This window comes from Astyanax mexicanus, chromosome 10 (genome assembly GCF_023375975.1).
Source record: "Astyanax mexicanus isolate ESR-SI-001 chromosome 10, AstMex3_surface, whole genome shotgun sequence".
Lineage (NCBI taxonomy): Eukaryota > Metazoa > Chordata > Actinopteri > Characiformes > Acestrorhamphidae > Astyanax > Astyanax mexicanus.
The window spans coordinates 38,764,597-38,791,047 of record NC_064417.1 but is presented as its reverse complement, the minus strand read 5'-3'; the positions used below and the strand labels follow the sequence as shown (position 1 = coordinate 38,791,047).

General features: G+C 35.9%; 1 protein-coding gene across 1 annotated transcript in view; it reads right to left on the bottom strand.

The window, feature by feature from the left end:
* The window catches only part of matr3l1.1 (matrin 3-like 1.1), a 29,281-nt gene extending 3,452 nt beyond the window's left edge, over positions 1-25,829 (bottom strand). The window contains exons 1-39 of the mRNA XM_049484412.1: positions 25,727-25,829; positions 22,771-23,715; positions 21,491-21,552; positions 19,932-19,970; positions 19,805-19,839; positions 19,197-19,309; positions 19,004-19,065; positions 18,791-18,829; positions 18,630-18,703; positions 17,938-18,050; positions 16,822-16,883; positions 16,497-16,535; positions 16,377-16,420; positions 16,220-16,278; positions 16,022-16,132; positions 15,798-15,923; positions 15,572-15,688; positions 14,723-14,844; positions 13,893-14,577; positions 13,728-13,803; positions 13,591-13,625; positions 12,576-13,043; positions 12,304-12,435; positions 11,701-11,834; positions 11,163-11,229; positions 10,283-10,358; positions 10,074-10,195; positions 9,967-9,985; positions 4,680-5,452; positions 3,499-3,560; positions 3,362-3,400; positions 2,581-2,684; positions 2,227-2,285; positions 1,985-2,098; positions 1,780-1,905; positions 1,135-1,308; positions 901-1,025; positions 298-826; positions 10-130 (exon numbers count right to left, since the gene is read on the bottom strand). Coding sequence (XP_049340369.1) covers positions 10-130; positions 298-826; positions 901-1,025; positions 1,135-1,308; positions 1,780-1,905; positions 1,985-2,098; positions 2,227-2,285; positions 2,581-2,684; positions 3,362-3,400; positions 3,499-3,560; positions 4,680-5,452; positions 9,967-9,985; positions 10,074-10,195; positions 10,283-10,358; positions 11,163-11,229; positions 11,701-11,834; positions 12,304-12,435; positions 12,576-13,043; positions 13,591-13,625; positions 13,728-13,803; positions 13,893-14,577; positions 14,723-14,844; positions 15,572-15,688; positions 15,798-15,923; positions 16,022-16,132; positions 16,220-16,278; positions 16,377-16,420; positions 16,497-16,535; positions 16,822-16,883; positions 17,938-18,050; positions 18,630-18,703; positions 18,791-18,829; positions 19,004-19,065; positions 19,197-19,309; positions 19,805-19,839; positions 19,932-19,970; positions 21,491-21,552; positions 22,771-23,607 — 6,094 coding nt within the window. The 5' untranslated portion in view covers positions 23,608-23,715; positions 25,727-25,829. The remainder of the gene's footprint in view (positions 1-9; positions 131-297; positions 827-900; positions 1,026-1,134; positions 1,309-1,779; positions 1,906-1,984; positions 2,099-2,226; positions 2,286-2,580; positions 2,685-3,361; positions 3,401-3,498; positions 3,561-4,679; positions 5,453-9,966; positions 9,986-10,073; positions 10,196-10,282; positions 10,359-11,162; positions 11,230-11,700; positions 11,835-12,303; positions 12,436-12,575; positions 13,044-13,590; positions 13,626-13,727; positions 13,804-13,892; positions 14,578-14,722; positions 14,845-15,571; positions 15,689-15,797; positions 15,924-16,021; positions 16,133-16,219; positions 16,279-16,376; positions 16,421-16,496; positions 16,536-16,821; positions 16,884-17,937; positions 18,051-18,629; positions 18,704-18,790; positions 18,830-19,003; positions 19,066-19,196; positions 19,310-19,804; positions 19,840-19,931; positions 19,971-21,490; positions 21,553-22,770; positions 23,716-25,726) is intronic.
* Between the last annotated feature and the right edge of the window lie 622 nt (positions 25,830-26,451).

Below are 26,451 nucleotides of genomic sequence, written 5' to 3'. Positions count from 1 at the left end.
AGACAGTACCTGAGGAGCTTTTATCCCTGGATTTAGACTCGTGCATTTCAGCATCTTCCTCCTCTGCTAGCTCATCCAGAGTCACAAACTCATCCATATTATCAGGGAAGTCAGATTCTCCAAGTCCTTCCTAATAAAATACATATTGAGAGATCACAAGAACATTTAAAACAAATGATCAAACATTATTTATGATTTCTCTAAACTGATTATCTCTATTTTGTCCATTTCTCTAGCATACCCACAGGCTGACACTGATTCACTGTACAACTTGAATCTATTTTTAAGTTCTCTTACCAGTTCACTCAAATTCTCTGGAGCATTCTCATGATCAGCCTCAGCCTGCTCCACATCATCCTGGTCATCTGTGTCTTTGTGCTCCTCTGTGGGGTTTTGATCTGCTTCGGTTTCAGCTGGCTCCTCTGTCAGATCTTCTGCCTTTTCGGGCATCTCTGTGCTCTCAGCATTGGGTGTGTCATCATCAACTGCTGGCTCCATCACTGAATCCTCATAGTTCAGTGAGGCTTCTGCTTTTGTTTGATCTTCAGCTGCTTCTTTCGACTGAGACTTCTCCGCAGCTGGGCCTTCATTTTCATCATGACCCTCCACAACGCCTTTGTCTTCATTACCAGACCCCTCTGCAATTACATCCTTGTGTTCTTTCTCAGACTCTGTCTCTCCTGCCTTTTCAGATGAGCGATCCTTAGATTTGGATCTTGTGGTCTTCGGAGAGCTGGACGAGGTTTTGTGACTTGCTTTGCTACTGCTCTTCCGGCTTCCCTCATCTCGATTCTGTCTTTCTTGGTCAGCCTTCCAAGGTGGAACTCTAAAACAAAATTTAGATTTTAGCTTCACTAAAATGTCTCTCAGACAAACATTCTGAGGTCACATATTTATTACCTTAAACTCTTGTACTTTGCGCAGATATTCAGACGGATGTTTCTCCCAGCAATTTTTAATGGATTGACAGTGTAGTACCTCACCAACATATCTGCATCATCTGCACTGCTCATCTGTACAAATGCCTGTAGTGCACACAAAAAAAAATCCATTAAACATACAGTTCAACTGCAGATCTAGGTGAAGAACAGTAATGATACAAAACAAACAGTATGTTGGAGAACAGCAGTTTACCTCATCATTTAAGAAAATATGTTTTTCAACAGTGCCAAATCGACCAGCTATTGTGAGTAACTCCATTTTCTTCTCACTGTCCCTTGGCAAATTAGAAAGGAACACCACAGGACTGGTCCCTGTCTTTACATTTTTATTGTCTCTGTCTCTGTCTCGGTCTGCTCGGTCATCTTTCTACAAAGAAAAACACCATTCATAAAAATAAATAAATAAAAATGCACACCCACTAGGGGGTTGTAGGAAGTGTAGTAGTGTATTCTTTAAAGATTTTTTTTATTAAAAGTTTTATTATATTACCAAGAGTATTGTTATCGTGAAAATACCATGAATTATCATAATATTTTAGGTCATATCTCTCACCCCTTATTCTCACTATTTACAGTGCAATGGTACACTGGGTTGGCCACACGTTTAATATAAACTGCCATTTAATTTACTGTAATTGTTGATTTTTGACAAAGGCTACTTTTAATGATAACACTAAGCAACCTATAATACTGCTTCAAACATGAGAGTTAAAAACACCAGACTAACTGGTCAATAACTTAAGTACAACAACGTTTTTGCTCATGAATAATAAAATTCACAATTAATTAATATCATTCTATGAATAAAATATATATTTTTTTCATTCTGGGCTCTTACCTCAATCACCAACAGTTCCTTGGATATGTAGATATGCACTTCATTCCCATGTAAAGTGGCTGGCTTTTTCCGATAATAATTATCCATTGCCAGAGCCTCCTCATGTGTTTTAAACTCAAGAAAAGCCTATTAAAAATTAACTGTATTATGCAAAGTACAGTGAGAAGCCTTTCTTTTACAACAGTATACAAGTATAGAGCATTACCTTGTTCATGAGTACAAGATGTTCACGGATGGTTCCAAATGGATGGGCCAGAGCAAACAGGTTGGACAACATTGGCTTCCGATTATATTTGACCACTACCACTCTGCTTCTTACCTTAAGATTTATTAACACACAGTCAGTGCCCATGTTATATCTAATTAACCACATTACATACACATAAAAATAACATTACTATGAACAGCTACCTGGGAGCAAAGAGAAAATTCTAAGGGCATTATTACCTTTGGTGTCATAGGAAACGACTGCATTTTGCTTGGCATACCCATACCAGAATCCAATCCTTATGAGGAGAAAAACAAACTGTTATAAATCACTCACTAGTTGCATGCAATAAATAGGTATTACTTATATATTCTCAATGGAGAAAAAAACTCATTGTTAAAAAACAGTCTGAGAAGATTCTCATTTGAACATTGTTCATGTTACATACACATAATTTCCTCTACATTTTTATTTATATGCAAAAGTAGTCAATTTCACATGCAAAGAATAAATAAAACAAAGACTAATACTTATTTATACGTCACAATAAAATATATTATTAGCCTTCACATTGTTCGAAAGTGCCATATTACCCCAGTTAGAATTCATTCCCGTTCTCTGTCTCGCACCACTAGACGGACCAGCCCCAAGTAACCCCTCAGACCAGCCCTTTGAGTCAAAGGAGAAGGACCCGCACCTAAAAGCAAACAATGGGAACATAACATATATAAAAGAAATTAGGGGTATTGTATTTAGGTCTGTCACAAAATTCTATCAACTTATTGTACAATAAATAAACATAAAATGTGGTATGCTCTTTCGGGGGTAAGGAGGAGCCTGTGAGCAGACAGCAACATCTACCATGTAGAAAAAACGTGGAGAGCAATGACCAAAGCACCAATAATGGCAACTCAATACACACAAAGCACACAGCATATGGTATGGTTGGCAAACATGAACTGGAAAACTCCCAGTTAATAGAGGAATACAGTTTAGCTTCTATAGGTTTCCACACCGTTAATTCACAGTATACACATTTGTGCAGTCTGCATTCTAATAAACTACTTTTGGCCAGAGTGTTGCTTCTGACTCAATGATTTTATTTTAGTTATGTTTATGTACAAAATACTATATATTCCATCTGCAGGGCCTGAATATTTTTAGGTTTATTGCTCTTGAAAAATGTGTAATTGGCATAAAACTATTTTCAAAGTACAGTATTGTATCGCAATAATTCAATAATTTAATTATCCATTAAAAAGCAGTTATCCTGACAGCACAAACTGTATTGTTCAAAAATCTCTCAACAATACATTGAACGGACAGGAAGAGATACAGATTTTAATACAGCTCTACTAGCATTCTGTTACATACATTCGTTCGGATGACATATGTGGATCCCAATCCGGGTACCTACGAACATGAAGAATTTAATTTTTAGCTGTTATTAAGTCAATAAAATTGAGCAATATTTAAGTGGATATTTAAGACAAAGTTTCAGGTGTACATACAACTGCAGGAGGAGTTTCCTGTTTTCGGCATGCCGCATTCCATTTGTGTGTTGATTCCATTCCTGTAAAGAAATAAATAAAAAAAAAATGGAAAAAAAAACACAGCAATGTCTCTTTAACTGAAAATGATCATACTACACACTCTTTAAAATTCCATGACGTTTTCAATAATTTAGCTATTAAACAACTTAATTTAATTTCATTCATACCCAAATATAAATCAATACATGTAAAATCCATTAACAAAAGACATCTGTTGTGGTCTAGATCAGGGGTCGGCAACGTGGCATCTGGAGCCACATGCAACTCTTACTACGCTAAAAACATTGTTTAATTGTTAAAAATGTATTTTAGATGGTCTATACAATGCAATACATTCCAGAATTTACTTGTGAAACTTAGCAATTTACAGCAGTGGTTTAAAAATTCCACCATCACAAAAGACACAAGAAGACTTAAAAGACACAGCCTAAAACACCTGTAACTGGATACCCATCTTGATAGTACAATACGCAGTCCGTACTGTGAGTATCAGAACATAGTAAGGCCAACAAACACCACAAATCAGTATACGATGCAGACCATATTTGACACGACTAAAAGTACGGCAGCAACTGTAAGAAAGAGTTAGTTTTAGAGCGATGGCTTTTTAGCGCTAAATGAGCAGTATTTTTTGGTTCTATTTACACTTTGAGCTTCATTGTGCGGTTATGGTCTCTTGGGTGCTCGACGTTTTACGTTTTTAAACATTGTTGATTTCTAATAGCACTGTACATTTCATGTTGAGAGCCAATGCTGGAACAATACAGAAGGCCTGCACAACGATGCATTACTATATGTCTTTCCAAGATTAATGTAGCACCCACTCATTGTCAGCAATCGACCAGTAGTATCGAAAGATGATCAGTATTCAAAAATTACTCAAAACAAACTGAAGGATGATCTGTAGACAAAACAGCTATTTTCCTTATTTTGATTGCCGACCCTTGGTCTAGATAAAATGACAACTGTAAACTAGCAGTTCTGAAAGGAAAAGTTTGAGGTTTTTGTAACAAATACAAGAATCCCCAGGAACAATAAGTGCAAAATAATTTTGAATGACTAGCAAGATGCACTGACGTTCTTTGGCTGATGTTCATAGAAAGTGTATATGTTTAAGAAACAAGCACTGAATTACTCACCATGGTGGAATGCACATCAAAGTCACAAAGGGCACACACATGAGGAAACATTTGTGGCATGACTCCCAAGAAATCCTGGATTTTGCCCTGAGAGGGAGCTCCCATCCTTCGCTGCATAAAGAGGTCGTCAGATCTTGAAGACGAACCCATGCCAAGACCATGATAGTGGTCAGTGGAAAGATCAGAATACTGGCAGTCTCTGGCAATGCTGCTGCTACTACTACTACCACCATATTCATGCATATCATTTCCACGAGTAGAGAGGTCTTGCATGGAACTATATCCAAAACTGCCCTGGGAAGTACGGCTCTGACTGTGGGCCGAGGATCGGTCCAGACGTCCTCCCTGCATGTCCCCCCAGTCATCACGGCCTTCTCTATAGGAAGTTTCTGAGGATAGTGACGGCAGTTCACCAGATAGATTTTTCCGATTTTTAAGCTGCATGATGAGATGGGGAAGTGTCTCCACACTGATGTTTTCCTCTGGAATCTGTGCCAATGCATCCAAGTCGGCAGGTGAGAGACCAAGACTGGCAAACAGTTTCATGGTATTGCTAAGGTGGCTTCCCACTCTGCTGGGGAGCTGAGAGCCATGGTCCTGTCTGTCCCCTCCTCCCAAGCCCACCATTCCACCAATGTGTTGAGAAGTGGAGCTGTAGGGATCGGGATTGGATTCAACCATGTTATAATTTAAAGTTTCTGCGGCAGCCAAGAGCCCACGGCCAACAGCAAAGCCTTTCTGACCACCATCAGGCGTCAGCTTCTGGGACATGGCTTAAAAACTGTTGAGCTTCAGACAGACGACAGAAAGTAAAGAATAAATCAGACGATAAATTGTACCAAGAAGGAGCGTCCGTGGATAAAATTCCAAGCGCCAAAGATAAGCCAAAGTTGACAAAAGGCAGGTCCTCTTCTATGATAGTATGAAACAGGTCTGCAGAAAGACAATGTAGCAGAGATTTCTAGCATGCCTTCAATTGTTCAGCAGTGCCACAGGAAAGCATGTCAGTGAACTCTATAAATTTAGACAACGAAAAGAACTAACGACCAACAACATAATAAACTGCCCAACTGTAACATGCCCAATGGTATGAAAAACTATTGACAAGACCATATGGATTATGGATTATTAGGAATGTGTAATAGAGCTTTAAAGAGAAATGTTAAGATTTATGCATATCCTTCAAATGGTCAGGAAAGAAAGAAAGCATTGCATGTCACAGTCAGGAAAGGAAAACCATGGAGACATGATGCAGGTGATTGTTATTTTTTTCAAAGGCCAGAGAACTACAGGAGAAGCAATCAACAATGGGTATCTCAGTTGGGCAGGAACGTGGTCAGAGAGGACAGAACATACAGTACTTTATCTCCAGATGTTGCCGTTTACTTGATAAAAGAAATTCTTCCAACAGCTGAATTTAACTGAAAGCTGATTGAGAAAAAGTAGTGAGGACATGAAGAAGCACGTGGATTTTTTTTAAACATATAAATACAGAACAGGGCATTCTCTCTTCAGCCAAAGAAAGTTAACAGTCACAAAAAAATAATTATGTGAGCGCAAAAGGTCAGAATGGCTTTCATTACTGAAAATAAAAATTACTGTCAAATCCCAGAAAACTGTGTTTCTTCACTTTCGGACAAATTCTATTACATAAGGATCACCTGCACATGGAACAATTTGTCAAGAGGCAATAACAAATGCACAGCATTGAAACTAGAATGAATAGTTTTAGGCTAGTTTAGCCCAATATATTTGATAACTAAGGTCATTGATAAGCATGTTTGGAACTACTTAATGATTAATTGTTATAATTAAGATGATAATTAGCATGCTGCTAGCTGCAAGTGCGAAACAAAGCTAGCTAACTGCTTCTTAAGAAGAAAACATATGGAAGCTAGGTCTCTCATTTCACTGTTTAAGTAGTTGTGATTATGAAGAATATTTTTAAATTGAAGTGAAAACGCTTAAACTAATCTCTACTCAACTTGTAATTCAACGGCTCTATGTAATGTAGTGAAGCAAGTTTAAGCTGGAGACTGCAGAGCTGCTCAAAGCTTTAGACACGTCAGTTAGCCTAGCCAAGTTAGCTCAGGTTGGCTATATGCCATAAATTATAATTTTTGGGAGGAAAGACATTTTAAAAGCTTGGGAGCCCCTGTGGATATGTTTATATTATACACAGACATTTCTATTCTGACTTTTGATAACACACAGATAAATTTAATACGCAAGGAAGCACCTAAAATATATAGGAGGTCTACCTGCAAAATGCTGCTCATAGGCAACTAAGTTATTAAAAAAAAAACAGTTTTAGTAAGCAAGAATATAGTAGTACAACAAGAATATAGTAAGAATATAAGAATATAGTCTTTAACTATTTATTCTTGCAAATTACGCCTCATTGTATTAGACGTAACGTTAATTGTACCATGTTAAATTGTATAAAAAATAAATTAACAAAAAAAATAAAATGTTGGTTTGTTGCTGAGGGCAACACTGTGTCTTAGAGGGCTAAATAACTAGCTTAGCTTGGCTAGTTAGCTTTAGCAAACATGCAAACATACAGTTAGTGAGTTAGTTAGCATAGCTTAGGTAACCTAGCAAAATTAAATTAAATTACACTACTAAATGTAGTGTGGGTCTTCTCCAGTTATTTTCTGAGGCGAAATTAAAGCCCCGTTTTCTCTCAGAATGGAATTTTAGCTGCAAAACAACCCAAAACTCCCTCGCTGTGAATCCAAATCAAACACAGCAGCAGCCTGTTAGCTAAAGCTCCAAAACGGTGGAGTAGAAAGGCTCAGCAGCTCAGTAAACCTGTTTTCTCCGATGCAGTTTAACCACTGAATTACACACAATGCGAGGACCAATAGAAAAAAAATATTTACTCACATTTTCTCCCTGTACTGTGTTTTTCTCCTCAGGCTGTAAAAACCCGAAAGCACGTCACACGTTACAGAAGGCGAGTCAGGCGACGGACAAAGAGTCTTTAGAGACGAGAATTCCCACCTGTACGGTCTTCCGGGTTTGTCCTGCCACCAGAGGTCGCTGTCGAGTGAGTCCAAAGTTTATATTAGGGCTGGGCGATATGGAGCAAAAACAATATTTTTTTTTAGATTCCAGGAGATTATATTCGAGTCCCGCAACTTCCAGGAGACTTGGGACGTCTGCAAATACAAAAACGGGCACTAATCACTCTTATTCCCTTAACTGTAGCCTGATATATTCATTTATGCTTTCCCAAAATCTTACCCAGCTGGTCAGCAGGTTGCATTTTCATATATGCCACTTTTTTCTAACATTTTTACATTTAAATATAAACTGTTCGACAGGGTCGCACAACTCGTCAGAACAGTCCTAATTATGGGATACTAAGTTTGCGAGTATCAGCTCATAATTATGACGTAGTATCTCATAATTATGCCTTATTATATCATTATGATTTCCTTTATCCTATTATTTGAAATGCAACATAAACTATATATAAACAATGTAAACTATATTGACTGATAATTCTTAAAATCTCAGTATATCACCTAGCCCTAGTTCATATAGAGCATTTGAAACTTTATAAATGCTCGATAATTTAATACTGAAATATTATTTCATTTTCTAAACACAGAACAATATAAAAATATTTTAATACAGACTTCATTTGTAAAGCTTTTAAGCTCCAGTTATAATCATTTTAAACGCAGTGCTCCGGCTGTAACTCCAGTATCAGCTCAACAACCAGTCAGTCAGCTCACAGTAACTGGAATGCTAGTTTATGTGTTGTACAAAATCGTTTAGTATGCCAGACAATTAGTTAATTACTGCTTTTAATTGGAGGTTTAGCCATAATCAGGCCCGTTTCTTGAACACTCATTCGCGGGCACCCTCTAGCGTTATAAAATCATGGTGTAATATAACAAGGGTAATAAGAAGTGGGCAGTCTCTCCATAAACCGGCTGGGAATCGCCTTCGCTCAATCGGTTACTTTCTCCTGCACGAGGAGCGCACTGCTGACACCTACAGCCTGGGTCCTCATAAAGCGTTACCTATAACCTTACATAGCTTAATATCTAACCTTTTTTTAATTAATTGTTATTTTTACTTTAAATATAGGTGAACCAAGAAAAAACACTTGTCTCTTTTAAATGAAAACGAATTAAAGGTCTTTTTAGATACATTATTAAAGGATATCAGAGCCATGGTAAATCATGGTACTTTAACTTTTGACGCCTCAGTATATTTAAGCAATAATATACGAGAGGGAGTCCCATAGATCAGCACAACAGTACCAATATTACTTGTTATAACAAGAACCTTTGGTGTATTATTGCGATTATACCGTTCTACAGTTACATTATCCCTGTTTAGTTATAAACACTCAGTGCGTTAAAATAGTTCCATTGCTGCTCTGTTTGGTTTGTAAGTGCTGCATTGTTGCTATGTTACCTGTATGTGGTAGAGTAATACATAGAGAGCTTCAGTTACAGTGCATTATTGGCTGATGTTACTCATAAAACGCCTCTCAGCCAATCACATTACTGGATGTAAAGAAGAACACATCACTCTACAAGCATATTATGGAACGTTTATTATAACAACATTTTTTAAAGAAACAGCAGACTGTAAAATATCCATTAACAAAGAAAATGTTTGACAAAATGTCTGCAGAGATCCTGTACATTTGTGTTTTATAGTGAACTTCTAAACATCAACATAAGTTATAGATGCATTAATGTTTGTCAAATGATTTAATAACAATGTAATTCTATTCTATTTTATTTCTAATTTAACAAAACATCAACAATACTGTCAGACTTAACCCAGGAGACATGCATACACAAACAGTAAGATGTCCTTCAAAAATAGATGAATTACTGAGGAAAAAGTACATGATAAAGGAACGTGGGTACTTAGAAAATCTTGAAAGGTGCATGTTCTGTTCTGCACAATGGAGGTAAAACTCTGCAAGGAGGGTAAAAGTATTTAGTATGTTTCAGTGTATATGGTGATTATATACAAATATTTTGTAACTAGCATGCAATAAAAATATAAAACAGAAAAAAATGATTTTTTCCCTTTTTTTTTCTTTTTTTTTGTTTTTTTTTTTACAAATGTTGAACCATTACATTGTGTCAAATGCATCATAAATGGATCAACAGAAATTACTTGGAATAAAATCCTTAAATTAAAAGTTGACAGTTCCTTTCCTTTTCTACAGCTGACAACTTGGGAGATTCAAAGTCTTGCTCAACAGTGATGATTTACTACTGTCAGTATATTCGTCTTCATGCTGAGCCACTGTTCTTCTTGTGCTCCTAGGAAACAATCAAAAATAACAATAAAAACATCTGCAGGACAGACAGAGGAAAACTGTTCATACCAACCAAAGCAAAACCCTTTTACCTTCACTTTCTCATGATGTAATGAGCTCCTACAGTGATCATCTTTTGCCTCCTCTTCACTGGCATAGATGACATTGCACAGGTTGCAGAAGTAGCCAACTACAGGACGGATAAACTCAGTTCCTGTGAACAAAACATGTATAATGAATATATCTGTACATCACCATAACCACGATTATGTATTTAATAGAATACGGTAGGTGTCCTTACCCACTGGCTCATTTGGTTTGTTTGGTTCAGTTAAAGCTTCTGCTTCAGTAACACCCTGGTTCTCATCAGTGGACTCCTGAAACAAACATTTTAAAATTGCACCACACTTTAGTGCTTTTTTTAAAGGACCATTAATGGTTATATTTTCTGTAAAACATCATAACTTAATCAGGATGTATCATCAGATATTAAGAAAACATGCTAAATTTAAACACTGGCAGTTCATCAGAAGAGCTTCAAAACAGTAGTTTCTAATTTGTGTGGTTTAGGCTCTAATCTCGCCACCTCGCCAGTTACCCAGTTCTATTTTCACACCACAGGCTGCCAGGGATAGACAAGCCACTGTGTGTTTACCTGGCAACCCGTGTGAGCTTTTCATCCGTGGAGGAGCAGGTGGGGCAAAAAACTCTCTCCAGTGTTTGGAAATTGGACTCATGTAGCCATCATATCTCACACCTCACATCTATTACTGATTGTTTGCTTTTTATTTTACATTCCACATTCCATAAATATACAATTACATACTAAAGCAAATGATTGCAAATATACTGTCTTAAGCCTGAGATAAGTTTAAAGTAAATATCTGGAATGAAATGCACATTTGTTTTATCTGCGTGAACTCAACCAGGACACATCTGACCAGCAAAATCCCTCCCAGTACAACCATAACACCAGTGATTGCAGTATACCAAGAGAATTAGCATATTGCGTCTCACAAAGCAACTGAATTCCATTCTACCTGGGCAGGCATTTGACTAGCAAGCAAACCTTTCAAAAATATATGTTGATATTTGATGTTGAGGATGTATTAGATATGCATCCGATAGACTCAAACTTCCCATTTACAACATTTACTTCATAAACTGACACTTGTATTCACCTTAGAGTTTGATGTTCCACTGCCATCATCCTCCTCCTCCTCAGAATCAACATTGTCAACATTAAACCTGCAAGACAAGAGGCAACAGATCTAAACATTCAGTCCCAGACAACTCTTAGGACTGCACTACAGTGTCTTAGATTGTCTTATGCATTTATTTTTGTAGGAAATCAGACTCTTTGTAGAGTATCAAACTCTTAAGATCTCTATAACATACCATAATAACTACATTAGCCTTAATCAAATATAAATTTAGTCCTCCTATCTGTTTTTGCTTGGACTATATGAAAGGGGCCACACATAAAGCGGTCTTGGTCTGGACCAAAAGTACCATGTTTCAATTTAGTCTGCTGTGTGAAAACACTTTTTTTAATGGTTTGGACATTTTGACCAATTACAGGATATTAAGGAAATGATATCACAACAATACTGAATTAATTATGACTACATGTACTGCACTGATATTACTGATAATTTCTGACCAAACCACTCAAATTTGAATGTGAAGAATGCAATGTAGTATAAGGTGAAGAATTACCCTGTTGCTGGCAAAGTGCTGTACTTTTCAGACACTTTAATCTTCAAGACGTTACCACGGAATGCAACATCTTGATTGTTTGCATCAGCTGCAATTCTTTCGGCATCAGAGGAATGCATCATCTCAACAAATCCCTTTAAGAAATCAAAAGTTAATTTACCAAATAATTCTCAAACCTAATAAATAAATAAATATACAGTTATTAAACTGTATAATGTATAACTGTATAATGTTTACAATATAGGATGGGGGAGTGCACAGGCCAAAAGAGAGAAAGAGGAACAAGCATGACAAAGTAAAATGTATAAAATTAGCAAAAAAGCAGTTTGCAAACTTTTCCTTTACCCATGAAAAACTGTATCATGCAGTGTTGAACTGAACATTATTTCAATTAAATATATAATATAATTAAATGTTCACAGTTTAACTTTTGATTAAATTAACTGAACTATATTAATACAATTATTTTACTGCTGCAATGTTTTAATATATGGGTACAGCCAGTGCAGTTACTCGGCTCGCAGGTTCAAAGATTATATACTCATATGTTGTGATGATGTGGTGTACAAGGATCATTTTGGCACGTGTGTTTTGCATTTTTACCTTGTTACCATTGCGAATTAAATAGTAGTGCTTTACTGCTCCGTATCTTTTTGCAACATTAATAAAATCTGAATCTGTGTAGTCCTCAGACTTTGGAAGATTTCTGATGTAAAGTACTTTCCCAAAGGTTTTCTGAAATGCAAGCAAAACATTTAAGCATTCGTTTAATGTTACTGCGGTTTAGTTGCAAGGCCAATTCAAAAGACAAAGCTATTATAAAATACATTTAAAACTAAATTTACTACATGGAAATAAAACTCTGTTTGATTTACCTTTATATCATCAGTGTCTTTTTCTTCTTCGTGTTGCTCTACAATCTCATCAGCTGTATCTTTAACTGATGCATCCTCTAAACTCTTGGTCTCATCAGTTGTACTGCTGGTAATTTTGTCTTCTGGTGATACTGGTTGTATTTCTGGTTTGCTATCCTCAGACTCCGTCAAGGAAGCAGCAGTTGTACAAATTACAGTTTCAGTTACCACTGAGTTTTTGATCTCAGCAGCCGTAGTGCAGATGCTTTTGTCTTCTTGAGATTCTGGTTGTTTGCTGTCCTCAGAGTCCATTAAGGAAGTAGGGCTTGGCAGATTTACAGTTTCTATGACTTCTGTGCTCTTGATTTCAGCACCTGTTTTGCTAATATTTCTGTCTTCCGGTGATTCTGGTTGTTTGCTATCCTCAGAGTGAGACAAGGTGGGATAAGTTGGGCTATTTACAGTTTTGGTAATTTCCTCTGGTGTTCCCTAAAACAGTGCAAAACAGACATTTAACTGCAGTATTTTAAAAACAACAAAAAATCCAATATAACATGTTATAATAAAATGCATTACTAGCTGACAATATTAAATATATATTTGTTTAAATCACAAAACACTTAATTTATTTAATTTAACCATGCACACTATTAAGAACAGATTTCTATTCACAAAAGACTAACAAGAGACAATTATAAAATTACATGTATGTACAAGTATTACTTAGGATATACTCGATAAGGTCCCAAATCATTAGCAGCAGCAAAATGAAATAAAATACTGCCTTATTGGACTATTTAACTTCAGATAACTTAATTTAATTAGACCACCTGATGAGCCATGACCCATATTTTGGATGCAGTACCTCAAAAACACAAATAAGTAGAGTGCTATAGATGAGCCTAAACCAGTGGGCATAAGTGACACTGTTAAAATAATTCAATTCTGTATGTGTAACTTCAGGTTCCTTTTTTTATATCCCCAATGTCTGAATCACAAGTTTGTTAGAGGAACCCAATAAAAAAATAAAACTAACCTCTGGGTTCTTCTTCACTGAAGAATTCTGTTCACCTGATTATAAAATGCAAACGAAATGAAATGCAATTACAATTGCTTTGCATAAGTTACATAAACAAATAAAGCAGAAATATTCAGTTTGTTTCCAAAAAATACCATCTGATAATGCTTCCTCCTCAAGTTCATCTAAAGTGATGCAGTTATCAAGGTTGTACGGGAAGTCAGGATCCTCCTACAAAATGATGAAAAAAAAAACACTATTTAAACTGCAGTAAAATGGCACACAAATGCGTGTAGTGTGAAAATTGATTGTAAAAGTACCTCCTCTTCTTCAAGGGCTTCACATGCTTGACCTGCAGCTTGATCCTTTTTAGTACTACCTGATGTAGCTGAAATGTCAGACTTCTGGCTGTGACTGGTTGAATCCTTCACTTTTACTGGGGTACTGGATGGCTTATTATTTAGGTGAGCAGCTTCTCCAGTTTTCTGGTCTTGGTCCATCTTCTCGTCATCTGTGGGCTCATGATCATCATGCTGCAGTTCTTCTCCATCATCTGCAATAACTTCTAGCCCTTCAACATCACTGTCTGATTGTACGGATGCAGTGTCATCAGTGCTGGCAGTTATCTTGGCTTTAGTATCCTCACTTGACTTTTTGGATTCATCTTTAGCAGAAGAACCTGAGGAAACTGATGACTTCTTTGAAGAGGTTTTTGTGCTGTCTGTGGATTTTCGCGGTCTATCTCGCTCTTTTGATCGGGATCTCCTAGAAGAGCGGGTCTTCTCTGAAGAGCGGGTCTTCTCTGAAGAGCGCCTTCTCTCTGAAGAGCGGGTCCTTTCTGAAGAGCGGGTCCTTTCTGAAGAGCGGGTCCTTTCTGAAGAGCGGGTCCTTTCTGAAGAGCGGGTCCTTTCTGAAGAGCGTCTTCTCTTAGGGCTAGGACTGTCCCTATGTCTACTGCGTCTTCTTGGGCTAGACTGTGACTGGGCATCATCGATTAATGAGTCACTGAACCATAAGGAGAAAAACAGAATTAGAATTAGATTAACCATGTTTCCTGGTATCACACCCATTATGAAAGTATATATATATATATATATATATATATATATATATATATATTTGTAGTATTTTAAAAAATTGGCATGCTTACAGTGTTTCATATTCAGAGGACAAGGTGACGTGAATTGCGGTTCCTTTTAATTTAAGTGGCCTGCCGTTATAATGGTCAACCAACTTCTGTGCTTCGGATACACTGATCATTTCCACATACCCCTGTGAAAACAGGTACTGCATGAGACTGATAAGACTATACTATATTCAGTACAAATAACTAAACTGTTCCTTACCACACAGTTAAACACTTAAACACTTGTCAAACTATTTTCAGATCATATTATATTATACTTAGACAAAAAATAAGCATCTGTTTCTTGTCTATCATACAATAACTCTTTGCTTACATCTTTGAAAAAAAGAGGTAAAAAAGGTTTCTTTTTTTTTTTTTCCCCAAAAGCATAAACTGCCTTGACAACAACCGTTTACATATCTCATACTAAAAACTTTTTACAATTTTTTCTACTTTCCAATTCTTCTAATTCCAATTAATAGCATGAACCAAACTCTGAATAAGCATAATAGATACATGGTATAAAAACTTTAATTTCTGTTTTATTAACATTTCTATAAGACTACAATATCTAAATCATTATATGATATGAAATTATTCTGAATTGTCTTTTGACATATGTCAATATGAATTGAACTTGACTGCAGACACAACAAACAAGCACACACAGACACACATACATGCAACTGTCATATTATACAACACACCCACAAACATACACATACAGACAAAACAGAGGACATCAAAATAATGTTTGAATATGTGTTAACTGTATGAAAGTGTCAGATCTACACTGTACTGAATATGATATGTGAACAAACACCAATGGTTACTACGGCATGCAAAGCAATGTGAGTTTTACTGTGTCTATACCCGGCTTGGCAGGAACGAGGAGTTTTTTACAGATCCAAAACGTTTGGCAGTGGCCAACAACTCGGAACTGATACCGTCTCCAGCAGGTAAAGGGGCGAAGCACACAACTCGGTTATTCTGTGATCAGATAAAATCAAACAACTAATTAAGAAATGACCAGAAAATAGTTTGTTATGATACTGCCTAAAATAAAACAAATACAATACTAAATCAAGGATAATTTTACCTGAAGTACACTGAAAGCTGTAGAGACAGAAAATTCCACTGGTTTTTCTTGAACTGCTAAAGGATTATCAGTGAAATATTTCACTATATCATCTGACTGTTCCTTTGATCCCATTTCCACCAAAGCCTAGAAATACAAAAATTCAAAAAGGTACATAAAAAGAAAAAAAAAACTTAATAATACACATACAAATAATTAAGTGAAAGAAGAAAAGTGTTTCATACCAGTGTTGGGAACATCATGACTTTCACAATTTTTCCAAACTGGCCAAGCAATTTTGTCAAGTAACTTTCTTCCACTTTACTGGCTCCAAATTTAACGGTGACCACTTTCCCCTGTGTGCGTACACAAATTTAAATTACTTAGGAACAATTACTGAAGAAAAAGGGAAAAAAAAAATTAAAAATCAACAAACAACTCACATGACAGGTAACTGATGGTTTTGACTTGTCCTCCTTCTTTTGCTTCTTTTTTGGCTTTTCTGTTTTGATTCCACATTAAGTGAGACAATGCAATCACAATTACAAAATATGCAAATTAAACAATTTAAGACATTTAGGCAGAAATAAAGATTAGTACCTTTTTTCTCTGTGGTTTGGTCTGCTGGCACCTTGCTCTCATTCCTAAAGATATTAGAAAGGTTTAACGACTGAGACAATCCAAAAATTTAAATACGGTTACAATTCATAAGTTACTCACCTCCTGGCAGAGACAATCTTCTGATCCCACTCTGGATACCTACAGAAATGAATTGAATAAAACACAATAACAGTTAAAACAGGTAACAAACAACAATGTTACCTACACAAGCTGGTAAACATATCTAATAAACTAGGTTTCAACTGTTTTAAGTCGCAAACAGCAGAGGTTGGACAACATCTAAACCAATCAGCCTCAACCTGCCTTCACTTGGTAATGTTTATTTGTCTGGTAAACAAAAACATTTGAATACACAAATTATAAACAATTTAAAAATAGATGTAACAAGATCCTTCAGTGCGCAAAACTGTTTAAAATTATTTACCTTTCCACAAGCTCCAGCTGACTGTTAGCATGCTGAGCACTTCGAGCATGCACTCCCCATTCCTATAAAAATAGAGAATTAGTCAATTAAAATCATCTGTCTCTAAAATTCTTTACATGAGGTTCTATTTAACAAAATACACTACAAAAATATTCATGATTATTCAGCTAAATTATCCATTATCCAGAAATATGGAGGAATTATCTTTGACACAATGGAACACATACTTTACTGTGAAAACTACAAGATAATAAAATTAATAAATTATTATTAAATATAACATTTTGAAAGCAACTGGATATCAAAGCCTTATTTTTGCTTTTGCTACAAATGAAAAATATTTGTAATGTCTTGTATGAGGCAAAAGTATCTCATAGAGAAAGAAAGAGAGAGAGAGAGAGAGAGAGAGAGAGAGAGAGACATCAAAACATGACAAAAAATAAAGAAAACACAAAAAACACCTATGTAGTCTACAGACCAATTCATGAAACCACAGATTCTAAATCTAAACAGATTACTTAATATTTGTAACAGAACAGTATTTACATTGGTTCACATATCTAGTCCTATCTGGTGTGTAGATTTTGCCTTTTTAGGAAATCTCATTTACTACAGATCTATGAACATTTTGCATTATGGAGGTATGAGGATGTTGAAAGTGAGTAAAGTATATTTGTTTACTGCACAAGAAGGTAATTTAACAAAATATCACTATGTTTCAGTCTCTTTTGTTCATGTTTTGTTCAAATATCAACTGTCTGTGAGAGAGAAGGTGTAAAGTAATGCCCTGTGCATCTTTGCAAAGGTAGTTGAGAAACACTGAATGTGGAAGTGTAATTTAGAGCCTGTGTTTAGCTGTTATTTGAAATACAATTTAATGTATTTGCTGCTGTTGTGAGGCAACATTAAAGACATAAAAGCTAAAACAACAACCTTCAGAGTTTCTGTATACTAAAAAAACACAGTCCTACTATAAGGTGAGGAGTTATTTTTGTGTTATATAAAGCTGAAAACAGCAAATGAACTGGCCTTATATTATAAGCAAATCTTAGCAAAGAGTATGCTTTAAGAACACGTAGTTATACTGATTCAGTGAAAACTGAAAAAGCTTCTTACCTTTTTAGAAAGGACAGTAAAGTCACAAAGAACACATGTGGAAGGAAAAACTGAAGGAGCTCTGCCACGGAAGTTTGATGCCTCCTTAAGGGTTGGTACCTTATGAACAGGGTCTAAAAGAGTAAGGTGAAAATGATCAGAATAGTCTGGTTTTATGTTAAATAAATACAGCAAAACAACATTAGCTAGAGCTGTGAATGAAATATTCTTGATGATATGAAAATCACTACATATATTTTCTTCAAGAATGTAGTAGTGCAACAACATGAAAGTTAATTTTTATATATCAGCAACTTTCTATATAGAATAAATGTAACAAAATAAATTCTATATAGAATAAATGTAACAAAATAAATAGTGTAAAAAGTGTAACAAAAAATTCACCACAATCAGAGATGTATAAGGTACTAAAGACCCAGACTGTAAAAGTACAAGTGCTCTTAAGAAAAAAGTGACTTGAATAGAAGTTGAAGTGAAGTATTCAACAGTTTTTGTCCTTAAGTATTGCAAATAGTTCATTCTAAAATGTACTAATCAAGTACTGAACCTAAAAATACAAGTACTGCGATATGTATATACAGATTGTTCAAATTTATTTGTTTCTAGTGCTAGTCTATTTAGCACAAAACTAATACAGTAATTTATATCAATGTACATGAAAACAACATACATAACATGTTTATGAACTTTACCTCTTTTCACAATGGGTTTGACCGGTGTGGTCTCTGTTGTCACTGTTGTCACAGTTGTTACCGGAACATCATTCCTAATGAAAATACAAAAGGTTTTTTTGTTTAAAAAGCAATACAATAAATGAATAAAGTTCAGAAAGTTCTTGACAGTAATTACACACCTTCTAGAAGATTCAAAACTCTGATCCCAGCTTGGGTATCTAATGAAATGAAAGCAAATGTTAAAGTAATTATACTGCACATGAACCATAGTCTACCTGAAATAGATTAATGAAAACATACAGGCATTCTTAAAAGTTCAGTCATTCGCTGTTTGAGAAAATGCAAGAAGAACTAGGTTTACCAATATGCGCACAACAAGATAATGCACCTACTTTTTCAAAAGCTTGAGCTGACCGCTAGCATGTGAAACACTCTTAACATGCACTCTCCACTCCTACAAAGGAAAGGAAAGACGGTAACGTCTTCTGGTTTTACAAGTTATACTTTAAAACAAAACACGGATATTGTTTTTTGAACTTATTATTTTTAAGTTGGTTACTTTAAAAAAGTGAATATGCTGCTTACCATTTCCGAAGCAGCAGTAACATTACACAGAACACATGGGTAAGGATATATTGGAGGATTTCTGCCATAGAAGTCTGATGCCTCCTTCCTCGTAGGCACATTATAACCTGGATCTATTAAAATACAAAGGATACATTTTGGTTACAGCTTAACATCATTAGAATGTGTGAAATAACCTTTAGAAATGTTTACAGACATGGGCTACGTTCACATTACAAGCCACATTGCTCAAATCCGATTTTTTGCTCAGATTTTGCTATCTTGACGGTTCAAATTTACAAATGTAACTGGCCTGTACCTGTGGGTAATGTAAACAAACTTGTCTCTGAAGCGCCTCACATGCGCACATTAATACATGTATAAATATCGCCTTCTTCACCAACAAAAAAAAAAAAGAGTCATATTTGACGACCCAAGATGAAATGGACGCGTCAGCAGCATTTTTTGCTCGAGTGGAGAGTAACAGCTGGTCTGAAGTGCATGCTCAGGTCGAGGAATTGAAAAAAAGGTCAGTTGGCTTGCTTTTGCTGTTTTTTGTAAAAGCAAAATAATCTGATCTGAGCCACTTTATCCTGGTATTGTGACCGTAGCCATAAATACCTTCTTACCTTCTTTGGATCTGGGCTGATGTACTGACTCAATCCTAGTAAAAGAAAAATAAATAAATAAGGCACAAAATGTAAAAATAAACAAATAACTTAATAAAATAATCCAATTACTACAAATGGGACTCACCTTGTCGCCGAGTCATTGTTGCGATTCCACTTTGGAAACCTATAATAATCATTAATTATTTTATTATTTATTAATTCATTAAATGATCACCATTAATGCACTATACTGCAAAGTTAGTCTTTTTTTATATTTTATTTGTTCATTTTGTATTTTCCATAACAAACATCAACAATTAAATCACAAACCCCAACCCGACAACCACACATACAAACCACACAAAACAAAGGGAAAGGAGAGAAGAAAAAAACAAAAACAAAAATAAAAACAGCCCGGCTCACTTTACTGTCCCTTGAAATAGTCCATTACGAGTTTCCAGGTTTTGTTGGGATGTTGTGCACCCTGGCCATGACTGCGTAAACGTTCCATTGAGGCGAATGTAAGCATCTCAGACAACCAACGTTTAAAGGATGGAGCAGTGGACAATTTCCAGTCGAGGAGGATCAGTTTTTTGGCCACAACCATACCAGCCATTACCACTTGTTGTACAGGATATGGAAAAGCATCCAGTGATGTAGAGTAGCCACAAATTGCAGTTGTAGGGTTAAAGTCCAACTGTACATTAAGAGCTCTTGAGAGCCAATTAAATACATTTGTTCAAAAGCCTTGCAGAACAGGACAAAATAAAAACAGGTGAGCCAAAGTACCCTCCTCTAATTTACATCTTTCACAAAGTGGGGATATTGAACTAAAAATCTTATGCAGTTTAACCCTCGAATAGTGCAGTCTATGTAAAACTTTAAACTGGATTAGTCTATACCGTGAACTTATTGAACATAGTGAAATCCTTTTTAAGCTTTCCTCCCATACTTCCTCTGTTATCTGACTATTAGTCTCCCTGGCCCAAGCCTCTCTGTACTGTGTGGAATCAGGAGTTGAAGACAAAACTGAAATAAATTGCGAGACCAGGTGTCTAGACTGGGGATCCACACAAAAAATATATATATAGTGGATGATCATTTGGTTTAGATTCAAAATTAGGAATATTTTCTCGAACATAGTGCCGAAGTTGCAAATAGCGAAAAAAAAATTGAGAAGGAAGATTAAACTTAGCTTTAAATTGTATAAACAAACTTGAAAAATGAAACAAACTTTCCCTTCATATACAGATCCCCTATGGATTTCAAACCTGCTCTTTCTAACAAAGAAAATGTCCCATCCATTTGAGAAGGTGGAAAATGGTGATTTTGAAGAATTGGAGTATAAACTGACGTTTTTTGCGCGCTTGTAAAAAAGTTATAGTCTTTAAAGCCCAGAAATACAAGTAGCCCTGTCACAACCATTATGTTAACACTTCTGCTGACCTTGACATCGTCCATGTATTGCATCATCATGTTTATTTTATTATTACTACATGAGTGCCATTGAATGGTTTTAAAAGGACAACATCATCAACCACAATTATCTGTAGAACAATACATTGTCCACCTCAGGGTCAGTTTCCCAGACAATGATTAAGCCTAGCTATAGACTATATTTTCATTTCAATTAAAAATTTCCATTTAAAATGCTTCATAGAGATATTAGATCCAGTACAATTAGCAGAGTTCAAGATTACTCACCGTTTAACAAGTCGGCGCTGACTGTTGGCATGCTGGGAACCTTTAATGTGCGCAGACCAGTCCTAAAAAAAAAAAAAAAAAAGGGAATAAATCCAAATTTATAAAGTGTTTTTTTTTTTTTTTAGATTTGGGATGAAAAGATGACATGATGCAGATGATTAATCTAGATCCACTTGTATGAAAGTAGTTTTGATATAACTTATTACATACTGCAGTAGAAACTGTAACAACGGCATTTACACTAATCTTACCTCGCTAAAAGTTGACAAAAAAGCTAAAGTGGGACATTTTATAGAAACCACAAAGGAAGAAGACCCTCTACCTACAGCAATATTTCCAAAGTCCCCAAACAGACAGAGAAAGAGAGCAAAGCAGAACACAATTCTGTGAATGTGTTAAGGTTGAATAATCTCTCACAGATACAAATACTCTCCACAATTGTTAAACAAATATTTCATAAAACACTTCATCAAACTTTAACTTAACCTAACTAGTTTACCGCTAGTTTATAGTACAATGTGTTCACATAAAACAGAGAAACCTTAAATAATGCACGTTTTCTCTCCATCTCCAGCAGTATTTGAGAATCTTTGTCCACACATCGCCCAAACTTGACTCTAAAACAACTAGTGTTTGCTTGTCAGCCTTGTAGAGCAAGCTAATGCTTCACAAAGTTTACTATCAAGTAAATAAAACCAAGATGTGGAAATTTCCAGAACATAAACATATTTTTAACAGAAAACTCAAAACCCAATTCATGCCAAAAACGCTTAATGTTATGACTAAACAATGCAAGAAAATAAACTTTTGACTTCATTTTTTTACTGATCTCTTTTGATTCAAAGCATTTTCCGTTTCTTTTTGTCATTATCAGTGCAAGCTTGTAAAACAAGCTTCTAACTCACCAGTGTGTGTTTGTGTGAATCTGTGTAACAGACTCTGCATGTGTGTACATGTATGTGTACAGAGCATGTGCATGAGGGTGGAGTTGAGAGGAAGGCAGGTAGATGGGCAAGTTTGCCATTAAAACATTTTGTTCGGTGTAAATTTTTAATCCAGTCCTGTGGTCGTCCGTGAAAAAAACGATTTTATGTCGTCGAGACATTTAATTGACTGCTATCATAACGCAAAGATTATATCAAGTATTATTACTGTTTAAAATGAGTTTTCAGAAAATTCACAAAATCTGCCCTTAGTTTACAGGTTTAGGATGTTACTTTTTAAACAAGTGGTAATGCTGGTTTAATAAAAACTACTTACTTCAGCAAAACACTACTTACCTTTTCAGTATGGACAGTAATTTTGCACAGAACGCACGTGTAAGGAAATCTTGTAGGAAGTACGCCATTGAAGGCTGATGCCTCCCTCCAAGTAGGCACTTTAAAAACAGTGTCTGATGAAACATGATGCAAAGGCTCATAATTTTGCGTGTTTCCACTGCTGTACTCATCATAAGAGTGTGAAGCAGTTGACGATGTCTGTGAGGTTGCAGAGGAGTAAGGCTGTTCATCATAATAAAGGGTTCCTTCACTGGAGTGGCCATAATCGCGAACATTGGTCACTTGATGGCTGGTGGATGTGGCAGTAGCACTAGTGCTCGCCACAAACCCAGTTTTTCGAGGGTTCCCCCAGCGGTCTTGCCAGCATTGAACTTGCTCTGGTGGGAGAGGAAAAGTTGAATGTGTAGATTGATCCACTGGATACTCAATGACGTCTCCATAGCTGCTACTCGCCACGGCATGAGATGATGTATCGATGACAGGTTGTGTTGCGCTGGCCCTAGATGAGGAAGTGTCGGATGATTTTCGTTCTTTTATCTGTAAAAGTAGTTGAGGGAGTGTCTCGACGGTGATGAGATGCTCAGGAAGATCTGCAAGCATTGAGAGGTCACTTGCGTCCAGTCCACAGCTATGAAGAAAAGAAAGAGCCTTTCCTGGAACAAGAACAGTAGAGTCCGCAGCTCCGCTGGAAGATGCTGTAGGATGCACCGATTCCTGAGATCTTGATCTATCTCTCGCCCTGTAAACGGCCGAGTCTCTCTGGTACGAATCGGAAAATGCATCTTCATGTGATTGATAATCACCCGGAGAGTTTCTGTAGGAGTAACGTTGAGACATGCTAGCGGGATTAAGATTTTTTTCCTTATGATGATAAAACTGTCAGATGAAGATGATCAAAGGCTGGTGCAGCTGGTCAAGGAAGATGAGTAGCAGACTGTCATCCACCTGTCAATAAAGGTTGCAGATAAGGAGAAATTCATACATATGTATGCAGTCAAGGTCCCTCTTGTTGTCCAAGTAGGGGTCAGCTGAATAGGGCTTACCTTCAAAAATCTGCAAGACAGAAGCATATATCCAAGCCAATCCTGCATCAAATCTAGCCTGGATTAGCATACTTACACACTGTATAATGTGAAGTTCGTTGTTTCTCATCCAGTTGGATTGGGTAGTGGTGGTTGAGTGGTATGAGCATAATAATGTAATATAAGATGATCATCCAAAGTGAAGTACTTCAATTAATAAAAGTAAATAATCACTTAATTAAAATATTTTATGTGTTTCCTTAATACGCATCAAACATCCTGATCGTTTTATGAGATCATCGTCACACAGATCATCACACAGAAGGAAGTGCTTACCTGCAACACTATTCGTAAGGAAGATAAAGATTAACGAGACAAAAAATGATGAAAAACTTTAGACTCACATGGGCGATATTTATTGAGTTACATATGCAAAAGGAGTGTGTGAAGCATTATTTAATCTAAAGCAGTTACTAAAGACACTAAGCCTTTTGGATGTGTGACATTAAATAATTGTTTCATCTTGTAAAAAGAAATCTCATGGTATAATGCAAACTACATTTGGTACAAGACACAAAATTTAAAAAGATCTGATAATATAGTAAAGATTTCTTTTCTTTCTGCAATTCTGATTGTCAAGAGCAGAAATGGAACACTGGAAAACTGTAAAAATAAATAAATAATAAATTAATTCATTAAACCCTTTTTTTTCTTCACCATACTAGGTTAAATATGACAAAAATGACTGACATTTTACACCCATTTTTTATTTTCGAACATAAAGAGAAACAGTTAACTTACAGTAAGCGGTGAGTGATGTTATACAAAAAATAAGTAAAAAATATATAAATATTCTAATATATTCTAATATTTAATATTAAATAGAGGGAACGCTTCATTAAATTGAGGGAGTCAGTGATTAAATCAGGAGATGGGTTTTAAGCCTTTAAATATTGTTTTCTACCTTCGTCCGAAAAGAAACCTAAGTTAGCACTGCCCTAAAGTTAGTATTTACCATCCGCAAATATAACGCTAGTTAGTTCACATAACTAGTTTACGAACAACCTGTATTCACTGACCATGTATGCAATGTCTGGTAACTAGCTAGGTTAGCTAGTCATTAAGCTATGTGTTAATGTAATAATGAAGTCATTACTCTTTGGAGATTTTGCTAGTTATGAGCGTTAGCTGTGGAGAAGATCTGAAATGCCGAGTGTAGGAGCTATCTATCATCTGGAGACCGGTTTATTTTCTAGTGTAGCATTAGTTAGCTAGATATCAAGATATCAGCACATCTACATAGCTTTGTATATTTATATATTTAGTCTTACCTAGCATATTTCCGGGCAAAACCATTTGTCAATATGTTAATAGTGTACGTTGTGTTTACTGTACATTTCTGTATATTCTTTATTTTATTATTCTACTTGCTGTAAATAATGTTCTCTGCACAATTGTGGGAACCTGCACCCATGTACACCTGTTCTCTGTGACGTGACAATAAAAATACTGATTCTTGAATCTCAGTGTATAGTTAATTAGCTTTCGCTAGCTTATCTCCGCCAGCTAACCCTGGGCTAGGCTAGGCTAAGCTAGCTACTACACTGGCTTCAGATATCCACACGAACCAGCTAACTGAACCCACTTCCTGCAGCACCGGCTTTACACATTTTTCCTATATTTAATTTCATATTTGAACATGGACACGTTATCTTATGCACTGAAAACAGAACACGTAGAATATGTTAGATAGTCAGTTTGAACATTAACGCCCCCGCTCGGCACACAGCTCTGACCAAACCTCCCAGAACACAGAGCTAGAGACTGCTTAGCTCCAGTTTGTCGCAGTGTGTTCGACTCCACATGACTCCGTATCATATGGAGTCAAATCAGGCTATAATTATAAAGTAAACATGATCTAAAAAAAGCCGTACCTTTGCTTTGATTTGGGTGCAGGATTATAAGAACAGCAGCTGGCGATGGAAATTTCCGCAAGGTAGTCAGCTGGCTAGCAAATGAGTAGAGTCAAAATAAAAGTCTCAATTTTCAGAACGTTCTCTAAAAACAACCTGTGTGCCATTCGTTTTCTTTTTTCTATTGAGAATCCAAAATGGGGGGGGGGGGTATATATGTATATATATATAATATATATATATATACATATACACATATATCTATTATTTCGTTTTTGAATGGGGAAAAAAACGGACCGGAAGCCGAACTTTAACTTTAGATTTATTTACATATTATTTTTTTTACTTCCGTTTCACCCTTAAATGCTTACTGCAGTTACACGCGGACGCCTGAAGATGGCGGATTTAATCAAGAGGAAGATGCATGATCACAAGCCAATAAACCAAACTGAACTGCTTGAAGTTTTATATGTATATATATATATGTATGTATGTATGTATGTATATATATATATATATATATATATATATATATATATTATTATTAAATATAGACTTAAGGCACAATACACCAGGCTGTTAGAATCCTGAAAAAGAACAAAAAACACTGGATATTTTCCACAGTGACCCATTATCGCCTCGTTCTCACATAGTTTAAAAAAATTGTCACACCCAAGAAACAATATATAAGACATTTTACTATGGATTGCATAATAACCCTGTGAATATAGCATGTAATATAAGAA